The sequence below is a fragment of the Phyllostomus discolor genome, chromosome 2, assembly GCF_004126475.2.
Source record: "Phyllostomus discolor isolate MPI-MPIP mPhyDis1 chromosome 2, mPhyDis1.pri.v3, whole genome shotgun sequence".
NCBI classification, from domain to species: Eukaryota; Metazoa; Chordata; class Mammalia; order Chiroptera; family Phyllostomidae; genus Phyllostomus; species Phyllostomus discolor.
Genome location: NC_040904.2, coordinates 121,265,821 through 121,289,082, shown reverse-complemented (window position 1 = coordinate 121,289,082; position 23,262 = coordinate 121,265,821). Strand labels below are relative to the sequence as shown.

General features: G+C 46.9%; 1 protein-coding gene across 2 annotated transcripts; it reads right to left on the bottom strand.

The window, feature by feature from the left end:
* Positions 1–5,489: 5,489 nt before the first annotated feature.
* CARD19 (caspase recruitment domain family member 19) lies at positions 5,490–22,402 on the bottom strand. 2 transcript variants are annotated; one of them, XM_036018437.1, is made up of 5 exons: positions 22,046–22,401; positions 11,979–12,121; positions 8,118–8,269; positions 6,618–6,688; positions 5,490–6,004 (listed from the first exon to the last, which is right to left on the bottom strand). In XM_036018437.1, exons 1-5 carry the CDS (start codon positions 22,050–22,052, stop codon positions 5,889–5,891), a joined length of 489 nt encoding a protein of 162 aa, XP_035874330.1. In that variant the 5' UTR covers positions 22,053–22,401; the 3' UTR covers positions 5,490–5,888. The 2 variants fall into 2 exon arrangements, with proteins under 2 accessions (XP_035874330.1, XP_035874331.1); XM_036018438.1 differs by lacking the exon at positions 6,618–6,688 and having other exon boundaries at positions 22,046–22,402.
* Between the last annotated feature and the right edge of the window lie 860 nt (positions 22,403–23,262).

Sequence of the window (23,262 nt, the reverse complement as noted above, 5' to 3'; positions counted from 1 at the left end):
GCCCTTCACTTTCAGCCTGTGTGTGTCTTTTATCCTGAGGCGGGTCTCTTGTAGACAGCAGATATGTGGGTCATTTTTTCTTATCCATTCAGGTATTCTGTGTCTTTTGATTGGAGCATTTAATCCACTTACGTTTAAGGTTATTATTGATAGGTACTTATTCATTGACATTCCTCTCTATTAATGAAAACGTTTCATTGTTGGGGTCCACATTTTCGAACTTTTTAAGGAGCGTGCTGAGTTCTGAAAAAGCTTCTAAACTCTTATTTTATTTTATCCTCACCTGAAGACATGCTTATTGACTTTAGAGAGAGGGAAAGGAAGAGAGAGGGAAGAGAGAAACATTGATGTGAAAGAGGAACATTGATCAGTTGCCTCTTATACTCTCCCTGACCGGGAACCAAACCTACAACCTAGGCATGTATCCTGACCAGGAATCAAAACTGTGACCTTTCAGTTTACAGGACACACTCCAACCAGCTGAGCCACAGTGAAAGAGAAGGGACCAGAGTTCTTCTAAACTCTTCATTGTGAATTTTCTTGAAGGGTTTTCTCCTTTTTCTTTTCCTGCTGTTTCCTTTTCTCTGGTCTCTTCTTCAGCTAGGTGTTCCTGTTTCAGTTCCAATGACTCCTTATTAGTCAGTTCCTCAGGAACCACCACTAGGACCTCAGTGTCATCCTCATCAAAACCCAGGTTAATGTTGTTGATTTCTGCACCCGTCTTATCCTTGGCAAATCCTTTGAAGTCATGGATGAACCTCTTGAGCATCTTCTGGATGACACTCATACACCCCTTGGTGAAATCACCCCAAGTAAAGTTCTTGATGTTGTCATAGATGCTGTAATCTTTCCAGAATTGCATCAGTGTCTTCCTCAGTTGCAGCAATAGCCAGAGCTAGTAGTATGCTTTAAAAGCTGCTACAACTCCTTAATCCACTAGTTGAATTAAAGAGGTAGTATCTGGAGGGATAAACACCACTTTGATCATTGGTATGAAGATCACCAACAAAAAAAGGATGTCCAGGACCATTGTCAACAACAAACAAAATCTTGCAAACTCTTATTCTCCTAACAGTACTTCTCCATTTCACTAGCATAGCAATACAGGAGGACATCTTGGAAGATGAGCTGAGTCATCATGACTTCTTATTGCTCCTGTAGTAACACACTGGCAGTGTGTGCTTATTGATGTGCTTGGAGGCTCTGGAGTTCTCACTGTGCCAGGTCACAAGGGGCTTCAGTTTGTAGCCTGTGACATTGCCCCCAGGCAAGATTGTTAACCCATCCTTAAAAGCCTTAAAACCTGGTATTGACTTGGCCTTCTTATAAAGGAAAGTCCTTTCTGGCATTCATTTACAGAATATGGACATTTCATTCATATTGAATGTTTTCTCTGGCAAGTAATTTTCCTCCACAATCAGCTTCCAGAGTTTCCAAAAATTCTTTAGCTGCCTTCATATCAGTACCCTCTGATTACCAGTCATTTTCACATTATGTAATGAACAATTCCTGAATTGTTTAAACTACCCAGAGCTAGCAGTAAATTCAACATCATGGTTGGTCCAGCCTTATCTTTCAACATCGTAACTTTTACCTTTGGCTGTGGTCATCACGGTGTGGACAGGGACAGGCTTCTGTCTGGTCTTCAAGCCAGGTAATTAGAAGTTTCTCCATGTCTGATATGGGCTCTTGAACTTCTGTTAGTCTTGTTTCCTTCAGTGAAGCAGATCCTGTAACAGCTTCTGTTACTTTTTTCTTGTTGGTAAAGATTGTGGCTGTGGTGGAATGGGACATGCCTGACTGGCGAACAATACCCATCATTGACTTTCAATGTTCCTAGTTGTTATCACTTCTGATTTTGTTTTCAGGTCAATCACTGAACATGGCCTCTTACTGGCAACATTAGCAGTGGATTGTGTGTGCTTAGTGGCCATGATGAACAAAACAACTCAAGATTAAATCAAGCATGAGGAAAAAATGATGCGATCAAGAGACTTGGTAAACATGAGATGTATAAGGCTACTGTCAGTTTAACCTGGCATATTGTTTTATAGCAAACTTTTATAAGTAGAAAGAGTTACTCTAAAATAATGATAAAAAGTATAATATAGTAAGTATATAAACCAGTAACAGTCATCTCTTATCATTATCAAATGCTATGCACTGTACATAATTGCATGTGCTGTACTTTTATATGACTGGCAGCACAGTAGGTCTGTTTACACCTGCATCATCATGAACATGTGAATAATGTGTGGCACTATGATGTTACAACAGTTCTGACATCAGCTCAATTATAATCTTATGAGACCACTGTTGTATATGTGGTTTATTGTTGGCCAAAATGTTATGTGGTACACATAACCTTCTTACTAGAATGTTAAGAAGGGCTTCCTGGAGGAGGAGGCATTTTCTCCAAGACCTGAAGTGTGAGCTATCTAGGGGGTTAGTAAGGAGTGTTCCAGCCAAAAGGGAACAACATGTTCAAAGGTGCAGAGGATCATGAGCAGTTACCATCATTGGAGTGTGAAGGTGAAAAGCTAGGGACAATGAGGGCATTGAGGGAAAAGTGTCAAGAAGGCTGTGGTCACTCATGCCCTGATGGACCTAATTCATTCTGGGCCACAAGCACTGACTAATCAGGTGGTTTGCAGGATAGGGGCCTCATGGGAGGAAATGCTGATCCTAGACACAGCTGCCACATATTTTTTCCTCCCCAAGTCCCAACCTAGGAGAAAAGGCCTTACAAGAGAAGCCTGGCCAGTGGTCTGGGCCATTGTAGATCTCAGCTCCAGGCACACAGTCAAGGCACCATCAAGGAAGGGACCATCAAGGTGAAGAGTTGGGGAAGGGTCCACAGCCTCGACTTCGGTAGGTCATGGTTGAAAGAAGTCAGCAGTCACAGGCAGTGACCCAGCCCAATCCAGATGAGCACCCTGGACATCACAGCTAACCAGACAGGTGCTGAGGCCCTGGATAGGAACTGACCAGCCTCATTCAGGGCTGTAACCTGCCACAGACCCTAAAGTCTCAGGTCTCTGTCACCTGAGACCTACAAGGGCCCTAAAGACTTGTGGCCTTGTAGGTCTCAGGTGACAGATAGCTGGGCTCACTTGTCTAATGGACATTTCCTCAATCCAAGCTGCTATAACCAAGTCCACAGTCTGGGCAGCTTAAACAAAGAACATTTATTTGTGGAGCCTCCAAGTGTGAGATAAAGGAGCATGCAGGTCTGGCAGCTCTGGCATCTGTCAGTTTCACCTGAGTGTCTCCATTGTCCTCACCCTGGCATCTCTGTCACCCTTACCCTGGCATCTGTCACCTTTACCTAGAAGTCTGTCACCTCCACACAGGCATTTCATCTCCATCACATTTTCCCAAATGTGTCTGTTACCTTTTCCCAGTTGTCTCTCAGAGTGTAGGACAAGCATGGAGAGCACCCCAGGGCTTCTGTCCACAAGATGTTTAGCTAGGAATCAGGATCTTGCCTGGTCATGGTGGCTGGAGGAGCTGCATACTAGACAGGACATGCCAAGCTGAGCCACAGGAGTCTACTGACCTTGAGAACCTCTGCTGTACTCCCACCCAAAAGCTCAGAGCCCAGAAGAGGCACAGGGACTAGTATCCTATCTGGCTGCCAACCAGGAGGCAGCCTCCAGCCTTACCTCTGTAGCATGGGAGATGGTTCATATGGGGATTGGATGGCTGCAAGGGATATAGAGCACCATGCATCCTCCCAGCCCTGGACAGGCCCCAGGGAAAGCCTGGAGGGGAGTGGTCAGGTTCACATCCCTCACCCGAGACCCTGTGAAAGATCCAGAAGGTTTCCATGTGGGGCACAGACAGCTGGCAAAGCTTTGCTCAGCTGGCCCAGCTCAATGCAATAATTGCTCTCGCTGCACCAGAAGCCTGCATGAGTAACAACTTCCAGCCAAGTGGTCAATTAATGGAGCAATTCCCAAGCTGTGCTCAAGGAGCACACCCAGATTAGGTGCTCATTGCACAGATGCCCAGTGCCTGTAGCCCAGGGGTGGTGGACTGGTCAGCCACTGTCCTCACCACCCAGCAGGCGGGAAGGCTCCTACATAGAGCTCTCCTTTATAGGCACCCTCATTTCTCTGAGGGGCACACAAATGAGTGCTATCACCTGAGCTGGCCACATGGGGCCATACACCATATCCTGGAGCTGATTCCTCTGCTCCCATTTTCTTTCCCACTGCCTGTGCCCAGGCCCCATGGCATTTTTCCTAGAGTCAGCCTGCCTAGCACCTCCAGAAACCTCCAAGGAAAAATGCAAACTCATGATTTCAGATTGATAAATATCCTTGTTCCCTCAAAAGAGGCTATAAGGTGGGGAGCTGACAGAGGGAGACAATCAAAAGAGGGATCCATTGGGCACCAGGCTGAGGCACAGCAGCATGCTCTTCACACATATGCACATGTGTATGGGAGAGCTATGTATGTGTATACATGTTTGCATGTGCATATGGCTGCCTGTGCATGTGCCCGTGAATATGGGAGGAGGTTGGGTGGAACTCTACTTTTGGCTGCTGTGATCCTGGGGCTCTGAGCCTCAGATTCCTCACCTGTAAGGAGGGTGGTGACAAGGCACAGAAAAGGGAAAAGTGCTGCTCAATTAGGTCTTCAGGAGAGCAGATGTCATAGCACCCCCAGGGACCTGACACTGAAAATCAAGGGCAGCCCCAGACCCTCTAGAACTTGCATCCTCACCCTCTTCTGTCCATGAGCAACATTTCCACAGCACGAGTCCAGCAGGAGACACAGGTTCGTGAACAGCCTAGTCAAGTAGGGGTCCAGCACTAAGGTCAGAGGCAGGTGCTGACACACTGGTCCAAAGGGGGCATGCTTGAGGAGAAAGTGGAAAGGCTGTGGCCAAACCCCAGGCAGGGATTGATGAGCCAGAGCTCAGGACAAGGAAAGCACAATGATGCTTTTCACTCCAAATTTCTAGAATGTTCCTTGGGCTGTTTTCAGTCTGGATTCCCTTCTCCTAGGATCCCAGGAAACTTTATGATCAGTTCCAGGCTCTGAACTACAAAAGAACCTGTCATCAACTCCTGTGAGGGTGAAGGAAAGAAGAAGCTGTCACAGGGATGATGCGTGCTCAGGCAGGGGCCCCAGGAAGGGACAAGGGCCTGAGGGAGGGTCTCCTGGGAACAGGTTGTGAAACAGAAGAATGTGGTTGGGCTCATACTCCTCAAGTGCAGGGTTCCCCTTTGTTGGCTGCATGACCTTCCACCTTGGCCTATTTCCTCATGAGGAAAGCAGGGACAGCAGCCCCTACCTGCTGGGGTGGCCAGAGGAATCAGGTAAATATACATGGGCACTGGGGCAGCACAGGGCCCCACAAGGTCCAGGAGGCAGAGATGAGGGGCAGGGGTGGGTTGGGGAGGTGTGATCTGTGGGAGAAGGCCATGGAGGGAGGGAAGGGGGACATACAGCATGGGCAGTAGGTTGGGAGCATTTTGGGGAACAGTGGGGTGGGAGGATATCTGGGTACAGGGGCTAGAGCAGGTAGAAGAAGGGTGGGGCCCAGTCCCACAGTGACTGGGAGTGTGGCCTGAACATGACCTGGTGCCAGGCTATTAAGGAACTCCGAGAGCCCTCAGGGTCAGCCTCTGCTAGGGGCATATGCAGTCTCAAATTAGAATTATCCAGAAAACACTCCTGACAGAAAGAAGAAGATTCCCACTTTAATATCACTGACCACCATTGTAAGGAGTAGGTGAAGTGCTTCTTACAGTAATTGTAAAGTGAGAACAATAATTGTAAAGTGAAATATAAGCATTTTAGAAAAAGCAGTAGGACCCTGGGTGGGTGGAACGTTGGGGCTCTTGGTGTGAGATGGCCAGCAGGGGCCTGGTCCATCAAAGGCCCCCCAGGTTATCTGTCAGGAAGGCCAGCAGAAAGCGGCTGACGTGCCTGTCCACAATGATGGGGGAGAAGCCCAGGACACGCCGGGCCTTTGGCAGCACCTTGGAGTCTGGAACACAATGGTGATGGGGGGTGTCTCAGAATCCAGCAGAGATGTCCTCTCAGCCTCACAATATTGCCAGCCCCAAACCCAAGTGGCATGGGGTCAGCACCTCCAGGGGGGCCTGCCAGGCATTGGCCCCCATGTAACCTCAGGAATTTCAGCATGGTCAGAAAAGGGACAGCAGGGATGCCATGCTGGGCCTGGAGGGGCCTCAGCCATGGGCTCCAGTCCCACCCATCAGGGCCATGACTTTGGTGCAGACCTGAGACTGTGGGTTGCTCTGCTCCAGGCAAGGGTCTCTAACCCAAGCCCTGCTGCATCTCCTCCTCCCACAAGGGCCCACCATTCTCTGACCCCTGGGGGTGGTGGGTCACTGAGGGTCTTGTGTAGAAAATGAGACCCACCACCACTGGTTTTGGTGGGTGGGCTCAAGCCCCACACTTTCTATTTCTCCTGAGCCCAGTCCCTGTCCCACTCCTGGTGAGCAAATTGAGGCATGATGAAGCCAGGGACTCATGCCTTCCTGCAGAGCTGAGTGGGCAGTGTCCCCAATGTGCACGGGAACCACCTCTGACCTGTGGTCTCATGTGGGACTGGGCTGAGACTGAGCAACACCCACCTGAAGGGCAGCATAGATGAGGGAGTGCCAGCCCCGCAGCCAGGCCGAGACAGGCCAGAAAGGCCATGGTCCTGGGGGAGAAATAAGTATCAGCGGCTACTTGCACCTGAGGGTGGGAGAGGTCCTCAGGCCACAAGGGACAGGCTAGATCCCCACATTGGAGTCAGCTGGGGAGGAATACCCCCAGATGAACACTCTGGGTGGGGGGAAAGGTGTCCATGGGAAGCCAGGAAAAGACCCCAACTTAGAGTGGAGAAGACCCCAGGTGGAGGATGGGGCCCTGGGTAAGGGGACAGAGCGGAAGCAGGAGGCGGTTACCCCCTGTCACTGAGCTCATGGCTTGCGGTGCCCGAGTCTAGCTCTGTGCAATCTGAGATCTCTGGAAACAAAATCACAGGGTTCAGTTAGCGTGGTGGGCCAGAGAGGAAGTGGTCGCCTGCCCTCAGGAAACCAAAGGGGCTGACGAGGTCCCCTCACTCCTGGTACCACCCAGCCCCTGGCTGAGCTGGACCAGGCTGTGCTGTCACTGAGCCCTCCGGCCCTGTTTGGTGGAGTAAGCACCGGGAGAGGACCCTGGACAGTTTGGGGTCACCCCCTTTAGTCCACTTCCTGGGACCTTGAGGGCCATGGAATAGGGGGAAAGGCATTGTTACCGGGTGGCCATGAGGCACCAAATGCAGTGCAAAAAACCTGCCTGTCAAAGTTCTGACACTGTCCATGTGTCAGCTTTATCTTCCCAGGCCTCCCCAACAAGCCACATGCCAGACAGCCCTTGAGGGCAGCCGTGAGCTGGGAAGGTGCTTGACTCCCAGCAGGGATGTGGGGCCCTGAGGGGCTAGTGTAACAGGACCATCTGGTGCCAGAGCTCAGAGATAGTCCTGCAGGTCTGTCTTTGGGGTCAGAGACACCAGCCACAGGTCATGGCTAAGTGGCCTGGGTGAGCCACCCCATCCCTTGGGGCCTCTGGCCTCTTCTAAGAATTGGGAGAGAGCAGCCACGTCTCCTGGGGATCAGGGCACAGAAGCCTAAGACTGAACTGCCTGCACCTCCCCATCCTATTCCAGGACATCATAGGGACCCTTGCATACCTCCCAGGCCCAAAGATGGGACCCTTTAAACTGAAACACACACACCCCTGAGCTGGCCATCTAGGCCTGAGACTGTCCTGTAGAAAAACCCACACCAGGGATCTACCTGGATGAAGGGTGGACACAACCTCAGTATCCAGCATGGGGCCAGTTCACTCAGGCTGGTGCAACTGTGAGCCACTGTGATCATAAGGGAAGGGTTTCCATAGTGCACTAGGTTACAGATGGAAGAGGCAGATTCTACCTTTTGTGTAAAAGCTGGCACAAAAGAGACACAGACACACACACAAACAGGGAGACAGAGATATCTGTGTTGCCAGGAATACTCTCTCTACTCTCTAGGGACTACACAAGATGAGATGTGGCCAGAGGAGATTGATGCTAAGCCCTGAGGACTGGGACATGCACTTACGCAAGGTGCGTCGCTGGGCAGGCAGCGGTGCAGGGGCTGGGCGTGGAGTATAGAGCTCGGTAGAACTCCTGGCAATCCCTCTCGTTGCTACGTTGTAGATGGCCCAAGAGGTCACACAGCCGCACACGCAGGGATGCCTTGGGGTTCCGGAACTGGAGGCATAAGGGAAACAAAGGAAGGTCAGGGTACAGAGACTGGGCCAAGGCAGCTGTGGGGTGGGCATAGGTGGGCTCCAGGATCAGCTCCTCCATTCCTTCTGGCTCTGGCTTCCTTACTGGGGGAGGGGGAGCGTGATTCCATACAGGCCCTCCAAACACCCCTGGGGAAATAGTGGCTGTGAACCATGGCTCATGGTGCCCAAGAATGTGCTGGGTTCACAGCATGGCTGCTAATCCTTGCATTCCACATGAAGGTGGAAACAAGTCACCAAGAAAGGCAGCAGTGACATCATTGCAAGTGCAGAAATTTGGTAGCTTGCTGTGTGACTCCAGTAAGTCTCTTCACCCTCAAAGACTCAGTTTGTTCATTTGTAAAAATGGGAATCAAATAAGACCATACTGTAGTGCTGCTGCAGGGAATCAAAGTGATAGTGTGGTAACTTCTAGTAGTTTACAATCTACAGGAATGCGATTCAAGTGTTTAAAAAATAAAACAAGGGACTTCTGGCCAGATGGAGGAGTAGGTAGACACACTGTGCCTCCTCACACAACCAAGATAGGGACAACAACAATTTAGAAACAGATTAACAACCAGAACTGACAGAAAATCGAACTGTGAACTGTATGGAAGTCGGACAACCAAGGAGTTAAAATAGACACGTGCATCCAGACCGGTAGGAGGGGCAGAGTCAGGCAGTTGGGCAGAGAGGGGTGGCAGAACAAAGAATGTTGGGACTGGTGTAAGGCATCCCAGGCACCGAAGACCACAATGGGAAGACCCTGGATGCAAAAGTGGCAGCTGGCAGACCCCGGCTGAGGGGTGGCAACTGGCAGACCCAGAGAGGCAGCAATTGTGAAGCAAGGCACTGTGCGCAAGGCGGCTGGCTGACTGGGTGGTCCCAGGGTCCCAGCACCAGGAAAAAGAGCCTCAGGCACTGACTGAAAACACCTGTGGGGTTGAGGTGAAGAGAGAGACTCTCAGTCTCACAGGAGAGGTCGCTGGAAAAACCCACAGGATGCGCAAGCCCACCCACACAGGAATTAGCACCAGAAAGGCCCAATTTGCTTGGGGGAAGTGGCAGAAGGGACTGAAATCCTTCGGAGATCAGAGCAAGCGCCATTGTTCCCTCTTGGACCCCGCCCCCACATACAGTGTCACAACCCAGCCACAGGGTTGCCCCGCCCTAGTGAACACCTAAGGCTCCACCCCTCATACATAACAGGTGCAGCTAGACAAAAAAAAAGAGAGAGAGCTCAAACAGAAGAACAAATGAAAGCCCCAGAACCAATACTTTTAAGCAACCAAGAGACAGCCAACTCATCAGATATACAGTTCAAAACACTGGTGATCAGGATGCTCACAGAACTGGTTGACTTGTTTGCAAATTAGATGAAAAAATGAAGGCTACAATAGGTGAAATGAAGAAAATTCACAGGGAACCATAAGTGATGGAAAGAAAGCTGGGTCTTACATCAATGGAGTGGACCAGAAGGAGGAGACAACATATGGTCAGAAAAGAATGAAGAAATAAGAATTCAAAAAAAATGAGGAGAGGCTTAGGAACCTCCAGGACATCTTTAAATGTTCCAACAGCCAAATTATAGGGGTACCAGAAGTGGAAGAGGAAGAGCAACAAGTGGAAAAGTTATTTGAACAAATAATAAAGGAGAACTTCCCCATTCTGGCAAGGAAATAGACTTCCAGGAAGTCCAGAAAGCTCAGAGAGTCCCAAAAAGGTGGACCCAAGGAGGAACACACCAAGGCACATCATAATTACATTAGCCAAGATTAAAATGAAGGAGAGAATCCTAGAAGCAGCAAGAGATAGGAGACAGTAACCTACAAAGGAGATCCCATCAGACTGTCAGCTGATTTCTCAAAGAGACCTTACAGGCAAGAAGGGGTTGAAAGAAGTATTCCAAGTCATGAAAGGCAAGGACCTACATCCAAGATTGCTGTATCCAGCAAAGCCTTCATTAGAATGGAAGGGCAGATAAAGTGCTTCTCAGATAAGGTCAAGTTAAAGGAGTTCATTATCACCAAGCCCTTATTTTATGAAATGTTAAAGGGACTTATCTAAGAAAAAGAAGACAAAAAACATGTACAGTAAAATGACAGCAAACTCACAATTATTAACAACCACACCTAAAACAAAAAGAAAAGCAAACTAAGCAACAACTAGAACAGGACAGAAGCACAGAAGTGGAGGTGACACAGAGGGTTAGCAACAGGGGAGTGGGAGGAGGAGAGAAAGGGAAAAGGTATGGAGAATAAGTAGCATAGATGGTAGGTAGAACATAGCCAGGGGGAAGGCAAGAGTAGTATGGGAAATGTAGAAGCTAAAGAACTTATGACACATGGACATGAACTAAACGGGGGAAATGTGGGTGGGAGAGAGTATGCAGGGCGGAGGGGAATGAAGGGGTAATGGGACAACTGTAATAGCATAATCAATAAAATATATTTAAAAATAAAAAAAATAAATCAAGGGTTAAGGAGAAAAGAATTGGCTCTTTCATTATGTCTGATGGAGAAATAGATGGTCCAGTGGACAGGGCACTTGGCATTCACCCCCAGGCCCTGGAGCATGTGACCTGGTGCTGCCACCTAGTGGCAGCATACCACTCTACATGGAACAAGAATTCAGTACCCAGGAGGAACGGAACTGTGCTGGTGTAAAAGCAGCTGCTGAGGAGTTTCCTTTTTCTTGTCCAAGGTCAAAAATGTTTCAAATTTCTTTTACAATGAATATGTTTTAGACTTCCAATTACAACAGTAAGAGACAAATTTGAGCTCCTACTTTGTTAACTTCCTGTATTACTTTTATAAGCAGTACCAGGCCCACGTGCATTTGTTTTCTGTCAGGGATCAACCTTACCTGTCCCCAAGAGGGGACACCAACCCTCCAGACAGCCCTACATCTAGTGACATTTACCTGTGCCATGGCAGGAAGCTGCAGCTCCAAAAGGGTCCTGGCAGTTACCCATCTAGGAGGTAAGCCCTGAACCCCAAAGCCCTGGCTGGTCTCCGGAACCCACCCTCAGCCCCACACAAGGGTCAGAGAAGCAGTGTAGCAAGCCAGTGTCACCTGCTCTTACCCAGTGTTCACAAACAGGATGGGCCAGATTACATCTAAGACATGTGCCTACCCTGGCTGGTGTGGCTCAGTGAGCGCCAGCCTGCAAACTAAAAGGTCCCAGGTTCAATTCCCAGTCAGGGCACATGCCTGGGCTGCAAGCCAGGTCCCCAGTGGGGGAGCATGTGAGAGGCAACTGATCAATGTATCTCTGGCACATCGATGCTTCTCTCCTCTTCTCCTCCTCTCCCCTGTCTCTAAAAATAAATAAAATCTTTAAACAATAAAAAAAATAAAATTTTTGCCCATTTTCAACTTTTGGAAGAGGCAAAGTGAAGAACTGTCTGGGACTGGCCAGTGCCCCTACTCCCATCCCCTTGCCCCTCTCCCAGGTGTGTCACATTGTGGGTTGTTGTCACATGCCTCCTGTGACACTCTGATCATTTCTGAAAGAGGCCAGCATGCACAATGAGATATAAAAAGACTGAGACCAAGAAAGTTGATGTTCTGGGCCCAAGGTCACTACAAAGAGACAGGTTTTCACCTCTGAGCTCTCCTACCTCCCACTTTATTCCAGCACAGAAAGAAAGGAAGAATAGAGACATGTCAGGCCCACCCCTCAGCACCTTTTCTGCATCCTTGTTGCTGAGGATCTGGGGGTAATAGCGGTTCAGCTGGAGGATGATCTTGTCCACCTGCTGCTCACTCAGGCGCCCGTGGCCCATCAGGAAAGGTGTGTCCTGGACCAGCCGGTCACAGTAGGTCTGCTCTGAAACAGGCAGAAAACATGGCGGGGGGGGGGGGGGGGGAATGAGCCAGCAAGGCCAGAGGAGGGCGGCAGGTCTACCACAAAGACGCAGCCTTGGCAAGAACTTCTCACAGCAACGGCCCCATGCCCGTGGACAGCACACCAACTGTAAGCACCTGGACAACTACTGACATCCCAGCTTGCATGGGCCTCACACACAGCCCAGAACCCTCCATGTCTTCAGAAGACAGGGTAGGGGGGGTGGGGTAAGAAACTGTCCAGAGTGCTCAAAAACAGTACAGGGCCACTGCTCCCTTTCTTTTATGAACATAAACTCTGAGGGGCTAAGAGGTTGCTGTTCACAGGCCCCTACAGGGGTCCTCTGGAAATATTCAGGCCTAGGGAAGGGAATGGGCAGCCTGACCTACAGCTTCCACAGGCACCATGGGGTGCCTATCATGGGGACAGAAGGCTCAGTGTAGGCTGAAGATGGCATGGCTGCAGGACCATGTGAGCAGCAGGTGGACACGATCACCCTTCACCCTGTCAGTACAGCCCTAAGAAGTACCAACAGCAGACCACTGAGTGCCTGCCCAGGGTATGGGGAAAGGGTTTTCCTGTCTGGTCTTTAAAATCGCCATTAAAATGTCATTGTTGCACCTTCTTTCCCATTAAAAACATTCTTTAGAATGACAAGCCTTTAAAAGCGATGGGTGGAACAGAGGTCGGCCGGTGGAGGACACAGGGTATCCAAGGGAGGATCCCAAGTCCCTTTGGCACCAGCTGCCTGAATCGGGGCACCACCTTATTTACCTACCTGTGGCAGCTTGTCCTGCTTTCCGGTGGACACGGGGGTTAGGGGGCGGGCAGAGCTCTACAGGAGAAGAGTTTTTGTATGTGATTGGAGTTAAATTAGTATCAACTCAAATTAGATTGTTATAACTTTAGGAGGTTATGTATAATCTTGTGGTAACCACAAAGAAAATATCCACACAATATACTCAAAATGTGTTATTATAAAAACAACTAAACACAAAAGAAGGCAGTAAGGGAAGAAATGAAGGGAAAAAAACCTACAAGATATACAGAAAATAAATAGCAAAAGGTAGAAATGTTTTTTCTATCAATAAATTAAATGAATTAAATTCTCCAATCAAAAGGCAGAAGTTGGCAGAATGAATCTGTGATGTGATTTATAAGAAATATATATTTGGTCTTCAGCCCACTTCCTGGCACACCAGCTCCTAATCCCTGGAATTTCTTAACTGATGAACAATTAAGTCTTTTGCTACTCATAACAAGCCCCTTTCAACATCACCTGAGTTTGTGTATTGAGGTGACTTTTGGAAAGCTCCTAAAAGAGCAGAGGGTGGGAGCTAGTTGCCAGGAGAACCAACCAAGTGACTACAGGGCTGCAACTTTTAGTCCCACTCCAACCATCTGGGGAGAGGAGAGAAGAGGAGCTGGAGGTTGAATCATTCACTATTGGCCAATAATTTCATTAATCATGCCTATGTAATAAGCCTCTATAAAAACCAAAAGGATAAGGTTTGGAGAGCTTCTGAGGTGCTGGAAGGGCGGCCCATGCAGCAGGGGCATGGAAGCTCTATACCCCTCCCACATGTGTTGCCCTATGTATCTATTCCATCTGACTGTTCATTAGTATCCTTTGAAATATCCTCTGTAATAAGTTGTCAGTCATAAGTAAAATGTTTCCCAAGTTCTGTGAGCCACTCGAGCAAATGATCAAACCCAATGAGGGGGTTGTAGGAAATCTAATTTATAACCTGGAAAGGCAAAAACCTGGACTTATGATTGGCATCTGAACTGAGAAAAATCTTCTGGGACTGAGGCCTTAACCTGTGGGATCTGATACTATCTCCAGGTAGACAGTGTGGGAATTGAGTTAAATTGTAGGAAACCCAGTTTGTGTCCACCAGAGAACTGGAGAATTGTTTGGGGATGAGGAATAAATCCCATACATTTGGTAGCCATAAGTGTCAGAAGTATTAAGAAGTGGAGTGTTTTGGGTAGAGGTAGAGAAGAAATTGGTTTTCCCACAGGATTAAAAAAATATATGGTATGACTTGATATATGCTATCTTCAAAAGACTCACTTTAGATCTAAAGACACAAATTGGGTGAAAATGAAATGATAGGAAAAGACATTCTGTGCAAATAGTAACCAAGAGAAATTAGGTGGCCATACTAGTATGAGGAAAAAAAAAGACTTTAAGTCAAAAATTACTATATGAGACAAAGAAGCACATTTTATATGGTTCTGGCCAAGATGGAGGTGTAGGTATAAACCCTTCACTTCCTTGCACAACCAAAAGGAGGATAACAACCAATCTAAAAACAACCAAAAGTGCCAGAATATCAAACTGCACAGAACTCTGACAACCAAGGAATTAAAGAAACAGTCAACCAGACCAACCAGACTGGTAGGAGGGAGACAGGGCAGATGGGCTGGTAGAGAAAACCCGCAGCAAAGCGGCGGACCATGTGAGCAGGGCTGGCTGAACAGGAAACTGAGACTCAGAGCTGACAGTGGACTACGGCAAGGGTTGCCACAGTAGGAGAAACTCCCAGTCTCACAAGAGAGTTCATTGGAAAGTTGGGCTAGAGCCAAGCAAGCGAATTGCATTCTTCCCTCTCTGACCCCTCCCCCACAGACAGCACCACAACACAGCAAAGAGGGTTGCCCTGCCCTGATGAGTACCTAAGGCCCCACCCCCTTACAACTTAACAGGTGCACTGAGACAAAGAAATATGGCCCAAATGAAAGAACAGAGCAAAACCCCAGAAAAAGAGCTAAGTGATGAGGAGATAGCCAACCTATCTGGTGAAGAGTTCAAAACACTTGTAATCAAAATGCTCACAGAACTGACTGAGTTTGGTCAAAAAATGAAAAAACAAATGAAGGATACCCAAAGTGAAATAAAGCAGAACATTCAGGGAACCAACAGTGACAGGAAGGAAACCAGGACTCAAAGCAATGATTTGGAACAAAAAGAAGAAATAAACATCCAACTGGAACAGAATGAAGAAAACAAGAATTCAAAAAAATGAAGAGAGGCTTAGGAAACTCTGGACAACTTTAAACATTCCAATATCCAAATTATAGGGGTGCAAGAAGGAGAAGAAAAAGAGCAAGAAATTGAAAACTTATTTGAACAAATAATGAAAGAAAACTTTCCCAACCTGGCCAAGGAAATAGACTTCCAGGAAGTCCAGAAACCCAGAGAGTCCCAAAGGAGTCGGACCCAAGGAGGAGCACACCAAGGCACATCATCATTACATTACTCAAGATTAAAGATAAAGAGAGAATCTTAAAAGCTGCAAGAGGAAAGAAGACAGTTACCTACAAAGGAGTTCCCATAAGACTATCAGCTGATTTCTCAAAAGAAACCTTACAGGCAAGAAGGGGCTGGAAAGAAGTATTCCAATTCATGAAAGGCAAGGACCAACATCCAAGATTATTCTATCCAGCAAAGCTATCATTTAGAATATATGGCAGGCAAGGGCAGACAAAATGCTTCCCATATAAGGTCAAGTTAAAGGAGTTCATCATCATCAAGCCATTATTATATGAAATGGTAAAGGGACTTATCTTTAAGTCCCTTCAGTAAGAAATTGAAGATCAAAAACTATGAACAGTAAAATGACAACAAAATGACAACTATCAACAGCTGAACCTAAAACAAAAGAAAAACAATGAAAACAAAAACTGTGCAAACAAGTAGAATGGGAATAGAATCACAGGAATGGAGATCACATGGAGGGTTTTCAGTGCTGAAGGGGAGGGATGAGGGGAAAGGAATAAGAAGGATAATTGGTAAGCATAAAATAGATGGGAAGAGGTAAGAATGGTATAGAAAACAGAGAATTCAAAGAACTTAAACATACAACCCATGGACATGAACTAAGGGGGAAGGACTGCTGGAGGGTTTGGGGGTGCAGGGCAGAGGGAGAATACAGTGGGGGGGATTGGGAAAATTTTAATAGCCTAATCAATAAAACATACTTAAAAATAATCAGTACTTCCTAAAAAGCACATATAAAAGGGATATTCACCAAGAAGATATAACAAATATATATGCACCAAATATCAGAGCCCCAAAATATATGAGGCAAACATTGGCAGAATTGAAGGGATAGACAGCTTTATAATAATAGTTTGAGACTTCAATATACCACTTTCATTAAGAGATACAACAGACAGAAGATGAGGAACAAGAGAATGTAAACACCTCCATAAACCAATGATACCTAACAGACATATAAACAATACTGCACCAAACAATAACAGAATATACATTCTTCTCAAGTGCATTCGGAACATTCTCTAAGATAGACCTCAAAAGAAGTTTGGCCACAAAACAAGTCTTAATAGGCTTAAAAATATTAAAATTCTACAAAAGATCTTATCTGGAATTAAAGGAGTAAAGCTAGAAATCAATAACAGAAGGAACACTGAAAATTCACAAGTATGTGAAAATTAAACAACCTATGGATTGTTTCTCCCAAGAAGAAATCACAAGGGAAATTAGAAAATACCTTGAGACAAATGAAAATTAAAACACAGCATATCAAAACTTAAGGTTTATAGCCCTGGCTGATGTGGTTCAGTGGATTGAGCACTGGCCTGTGGACCTAAGGGTTACTGGTTTGATTCCCAGTCAAGGCACATTTCTGGGCTTCAGGCTGGGTCACCAGTTGGGGGTGCATGAGAGGCAACCAATCGATGTTTGATGTTTCTCTTGCACACTGATATCCCCCGCCATGTCCCTCTTTTCCCCTCTCTCTAAAAATAAATCAATAAAATATATATTTTTTTAATTTTAAAAACTTAAGGGATGTGGTGAAAGCAGTACTGGAAGGGGAATTTATAGCTGTAAATGTGCATAATAAAATAGAAGATCTTATATCAATAACCTAAAGTTACACCTCAAGAAATTAGAAAAAGAGCAAACTAAACCCCAAGTGGCAAAAGCAAGGAAGGACATAATAGAGACTAGAGTGCAGGTAAATGAAATAAGAGGAAGTAAAATTATCTGTTTGTAGATGACATGATCTTATATATAGAAAACCCTAAAGTCAAAAAAAAAAAAAAACCTGTTAGAACTAATATATTCACAGGAAAGTTGCAACATACAAAATCAGCAACACAAAAATCAGCTGCATTTCTATACGTTAACAATGAACAATTAAAAAAGAAAAACACAATCCCATTTACAGTAGCATCAAAAAGAATAAAATACTAAGGAATAAGTTTAACCAACGAGGTGAAAGACTTGTACACTGAAAACTACAAAAAAGAAATCGTTAAAAGAAATAAAATAAGACACGAATAAGTTGAAAGATATCCCATGTTCATGGTTTGGAAGACTTAATGTTGGGAGGATGACATATTACCCAAAGTGATCTGCAAATTCAATATAATCCCTATCCAAAACCTAATGATGATTTTTCCAGAAACAGAAAAAGCCATCCTAAAATTCTTATATCAAGGAACATTCATAGCAAAAACAATCCTGAAAAGAACAAAGTTGGAGCATTCACATTTCCTAATTTCAAAACTTAATACCAAGCTACAGGGGTAAAAACAGTGTAGTCATAGCATAAGGACAGACATATAGACCAATGGCCCAGGATAAAGTTCAGAATAAACAGTATTTTGAGTGGAAAAAAAAAACAGAGTGAAAAGACAACCCACAGAATAAGAGAATATTTGCACAACATATATCTGATAAGGGAATATATTCAGAATATATAAAGAACTCTTACAACTCAACAACAAAAAAAACACAAACAATTCAACTAAAAAATGGGCAAAGTACCTGAATAGGCATTTCTCCAATGATATACAAATGGCTACTAAACACATGAAAAGATGCTCAATATCATTAGTCACTAAGGAGATGTCAATCAAACCACAATGAGATATCACTTCATACTCATTAGGGTGATTGCGCGCGCGCGCGTGTGTGTGTGTGTGTGTGTGTATTACTACTAATGTGATTATTATATTGGTGGATTTTCATACGTTGAAACATCCTTGCAGTCTAGAAATAAATCTTTTAATGTGCTGCTGAATTCATTTTGCTAGTAATATACAGGGTCTAATAGAAGTAAGGCCTGCTTGGGTAGGGTAATAATACAGATGTAATAATTTATAGTTTTAATTTGAACATTTCACTTAAAATGTCATATGGCATGCTTGAGTGTGATATTGTTATATTACAGAATTACATGCTTATGATTTTGTAATAAAAGGTTTTGTAATAAAAAGGGGCATTATTTGTGCCAGACTATCTATCTATATATAGACATACACACACATATACACATACACATATATAAAATACAGGAAATATATATATATGAAGAATGATGATGTAAAAATTGGAACTCTCATGCATTGTGGGTGGGCATGTAAAATGGTGCAGCCACTCAAAAAGCTAAACACAGAGTCATCGTAGGATTGTACAATTCCACTTCTAGGTACATATCAAAAAGAATTGAAAGCAGGAACTAAAACAGATACATGCACATCAATGTTCAGAGGAGCATTATTCACAACAGCCAAAAAGTGGAAACAATGATGGATGAATGAGTAAACCAAATGTGGTGTATAAAACAAGGGAATGTTATTCAGCCTTAAAAAGAAATTCTGACACATGCTATAAACATAGGTGGACACTGAAAACAGTATGCTAAGTTTAAATCAGTCAGAAACAAAAGGACAAATATTATATGATTCCACTTATATGATATATCCAGAACAGGCAAATTCTAGAAACAGAAAGTAGAACAATGATTATCAGGAGCTGGCGGGATGAAAGAAAGGAGAATTACTGTTTAATGGAGATACAGTTTCTGTTTGGGATGATAAAAAAAGTTCTGGAAATGGATAGTGGTGATGGTTTCACAACATTGTAAATGTATTTAATGCCACTGAAATAGTTAAAATGGTAACACACACACAAAAGCTTAGTGAATAAACTGTAGTTGATGTATATGATAAAATATGATTCAGTGATAAAGACCTATGAAGTCACAAGACATGGAGGAAATTTAAATGCCTCTTTATTTTTTAATGTATTGATTTTAGACAGAGAGACACACATCAATTTTCTGTCCCACTTATTTGTGTATTCATTGGTTGATTCTTGTATGTGCTCTGACCAGATTCACAAACTTGATGTATTGGGATGACACTTTAACCAACTGAACTACCTGGCCAGGGCTTAAATGCATATTTCTAGAAGTGAAAGATGCTAATCTGAAAAGGCTACATACTGCATGATCCAACAGAAAATGCAAAACTCTGAAGACAGTAAAAAGATTAGTGGTTGTCAAGGGTTAGGGAGGAGGGAGGGTTGAATAAATGGAACAAAGAATTTTTAGGACAGTGAAACTACTCTGTATGACACCATCATGGTGAATACAGGATATTATGCATTTTTCAAAACTCAAAGAATGTACAACACAAGGATTGAATGTAAACCATACTGTAACCTAGAGTTAGTACTAACTATCAAATTGGTTTATCAAGTGCAACAAATGCACCACACTGATGCAAGATGTCAACAATACTGAAAACTGAAGCAGTTATTTGAAGCAGTCCTAAATAATTTTAGGACTGTATAAATGTAACTGCTCCTTAACTGTTAAGGAGGTGCAATTATATTCGGCCCTTTGAATTCAACCATGAGGCTGATGTGGCCACACGTGAAAATGAGTTTGACACCCCTGTGACTTAAGTAATATGAGGCTCCAGGTTATGCTGCACCCAGTGCTTCCTGTGGTCACTATAAACTGTGCATGTAAACCACACCAGGCGGCCACTGGGAAGCACAAACGGGCACAGGAAAAAAAAGAAATGCTTTGGTCCCAGGTCCTGATAAGCAGTCCCAGATAGTTTTTACAGGATAAAGGAAGAAAAATGCTCTGGTACAAAATCCAGAACTTTGCCAGTTCCCTTTGTTAAGCCCTACCTCCCTCACCTTTGTGCCCAGCTGGCACCAGACAATAGACTCCTCAACCTGTTACCCATGCCTGCGCTAGTGGCCTGGTGGGAACCAGCCCCACCTGGCCTCACCTGACCCACCAGGCCCCTAAGCCTTCCTACATGGCAGCCCCCAACTGCACCACATTGCCCAGGACCCCGGCCCCAGGCAAAGAGCACTGTCTCTGTGGTCTCCATCTGGCTAACTCACATTCAGCTCCCTGTCCTCCCCCCAGGGGATTTCCTAGTTCCCCTGGCCCTTGTCCCCACTGCAGTTCAGATGCTTGGGCCTTAACCTCCCCTCCTGAATGGAATCTCCCAAAATTCCTTCCTGTCTCAGAGGTTGACCTGGCCTTGGGCATGGAAGAGCTGGGATTGCTTACTCTCCAGCACACAAGGCAGGGACCGGTTCTATAGCAACAGTAACAGCTGCAATAACATTTGGCCAGTACCTTCCCTGTGCAGACACAGCAAGTCCCACACAATCACTCCACAACCCATCACAGAGACCCCAGAACCAGCATCAGGCAGGCTCCTGTCAGTGACAGGGGCAATGAGCCCTGGATGACAGGCCTACAGCCTGGCAGAGCTGCCCATTTGATCCTCCGGGGCAGTGCCCTCTGGGCCTCAGTTCCCCATCCCAAAATGAAGGGTTGTGCAGGGAGGGGTCTCTAGAAGTCCAGCATACAAAGATGGAAGGGAGAGAAGAGATCAGGGGACCTGGTACAGACCACAAGTCGAGTCCCAGTTCTGCCAATGACCACCAGAGGGGCTTGGCACCTGGTACCTGCCCCATCTGAGCTTTTGTTTCCTTATCCACACTTAGATATGACATTCCATATGTCCCTACATGGTACTGCTGGATGGGAGGTGCCCACTGCAGGGCCAAAAGCATATTAGGGGCTCAGAAATGACAGCCACAAATAAAAAAGGGTTCAGAGGAATGACCAGAGGAATGACAGGGGAGCAGGTGGCAGCTGGGGTCTCTTCTGGCCTAGTTTGGGACACTGGTGTCCTGGAAGTCACCAGGTTCCAGCCCATGAAATCCTATGTGTGCAGGATCCATTCTGAGACTCCAGGGAGTTCTGGAGAAGAAAGGACTGATTTCTGGGGCCTCTCTGACTCCCTGGTGCACCCCTAACTGCCTTCTGTCCTCTAAGGCAGAAGAGTGGGTCCCTTAGGGATGAAGTGTAGCTTCTGGGAGCCCTAGCCTTCCCTGACCTTTCTGCCATGGGTCCATCACTGGTCCATCACCCTTGGGACTTCTCCAGCAGGGAAGGGTCCACAAAGCAGTGTGGCCCTACTTGGTTGGGGTCAGGAGGGAGGTGAAAACCCCAGTTCAGAGAGGCACTAGGGGGATTGCTAAGCTGGAAAAAGAGTTGGAGTGGCTGAGGCAGCCCACCGTGCTCCTTTTGTGCTCCTTTGAGGAGCACAAAGCCTTCGGGGGCTCAATCTGTGTCCCCAATTTCTCTGGGCCTGTCCCTGAGCTAGGAGTGCAACCCAGAGAGTCTCCGGGGTTGCACACACAACCCAAGAACGCAGCGCCTGTCTGGCCTCCTGGTCAGGTGGCTGTTGAGGATGGAGTGTCTGTTTCTCCTACTGAAGGCACATTAGGACCACAGTAATTCTGGCACCGTTTTTATGTTCGCCTCCCACTCTGTCAGTCGTTACACTCACCCGAGCCCCTCGCTGCGCACAGATGCACATCCGCCCTTGCTCCCCAGAGCCCTCCAGGGCCTGACCACACCCCCAGTTTTCCCCAGTCCCACCGACGGAGGAGGCGGACAAGAGCGCGCGGGTTACGGACGGACAAGGTCACAGAGCCAACGCAGGAGCTGCACCCCGGGAGACTACGAGGCAGCTCTGGGGACCGCCGGGGTCTCCTGCCCTTCCCGGAACTGCAGGCACAACCGCAGCTAGGCCCACGCTCACCTGTCATGGCGACAGCACGGCGTGAATCCAAATGTTACAAGCCTGACCCCCCTGCCGCCACCGCCCGTCCCTAGGCCTAGGTCGGCCTTCCTCAGTCCGACCCCGGATAACCTCCGCCCACCCGCTCCGCCCGACTTGCCCCTCCCAGTCACTTCCACAACCCTAACCCGGCCCTCACAGTTGCACCACATTCCTGTTAGGACACTCCCTCAGCGCCTCTAAACCCTGCCCCCTACCGAGCCTTGCCTTCATCTACTGGGTCTCCAGTAGCCCTTAGCTCCGCCCCCAACTGAACAACGGCCCTGCAGTCCTGGGCTGAGAGCCTTACTCTTCCCTCTAGGCCCCGCCCCCGACGTCAGTGACAAGGCAACCAGAGCCCTGAAACCCGCCCTCACTGAGCCCCTCCCTCACTGACGTCCGCTACGTCCTCACCTTTCACTGAACCCCACCCTCGCCACTTAAGAAAGCTGCGGAAACCTGGTGCCCGGATCCAGCGCGCCTAGGGCGTGGTATCCTCAGAAGCCCTTAGCTCCTCCGCTCACTCGAGGCCCGCCCTCAGCTCCTAGGCAATCTTTGCTGGAGCAGTCGTGCGACTTCCTGGCTCTGCCCTGCCCTCTTAGTGACTCGGTCTGAGTGTTGGTCCCTTCCTGGGCCCCACCCAGCCTGGCTAGGGTCTAGCGTGCTACATTGCTGCCTGGCACAATCAGCCGCCCGCCCCCCTCCCGCGCCACCATGCCCTAGCCCCCGGAATGAGAAAACTGGGTCCTGAGAGAGGAAGTAATTTACCTAAGGTCATGCAGAAAGTCAGGTCGTTGTGGGGTACAGAGCCAAGCCTGGAGCAAAAGGTGGTGAGGGTCCACTACTCTTCAGCCAAAGATTAGAATCAGCCAAAAAAGGCCCTGCATGCACAATGAAGCTCACCAATCCAGAGAAGGAGTCGGACTCCACGGTGTAACTTGGGTGGCCACACTCCTCTCTGGGGCCCTGTATGCAAAAGAGGGGCATGAGCCTGTCAGTGTGACCCTGACTAGGAGGTCATTTAAGTTGCCTAAACCTCAGTTTTCCAATCTCTAAAATGAGTGGCCTTGGGTCCACTCCGCTTTCTGTCACAAGTTTGGGCTTCTGGCTCTGGCGCCTATCCCAGGAAGCCCACAGCCCCATCATATGCGAATGTGCAGGGCTTCCACCACAAAATGGAGAGCCATGGCGAAAAGGGA

What these genes read in the sequence shown, in the direction of transcription:
- CARD19 (XM_036018437.1), bottom strand. An exon ending in TGCCCAGCGACGCACCTTGC is followed by an intron (nt 6,689 to 8,117) that starts GTAAGTGCATGT and finishes TTTCTCCCCCAG; the next exon opens with GACCATGGCCTTTCTGGCCT. An exon ending in TCATCTATGCTGCCCTTCAG is followed by an intron (nt 6,005 to 6,617) that starts GTGGGTGTTGCT and finishes ATTGTGTTCCAG; the next exon opens with ACTCCAAGGTGCTGCCAAAG.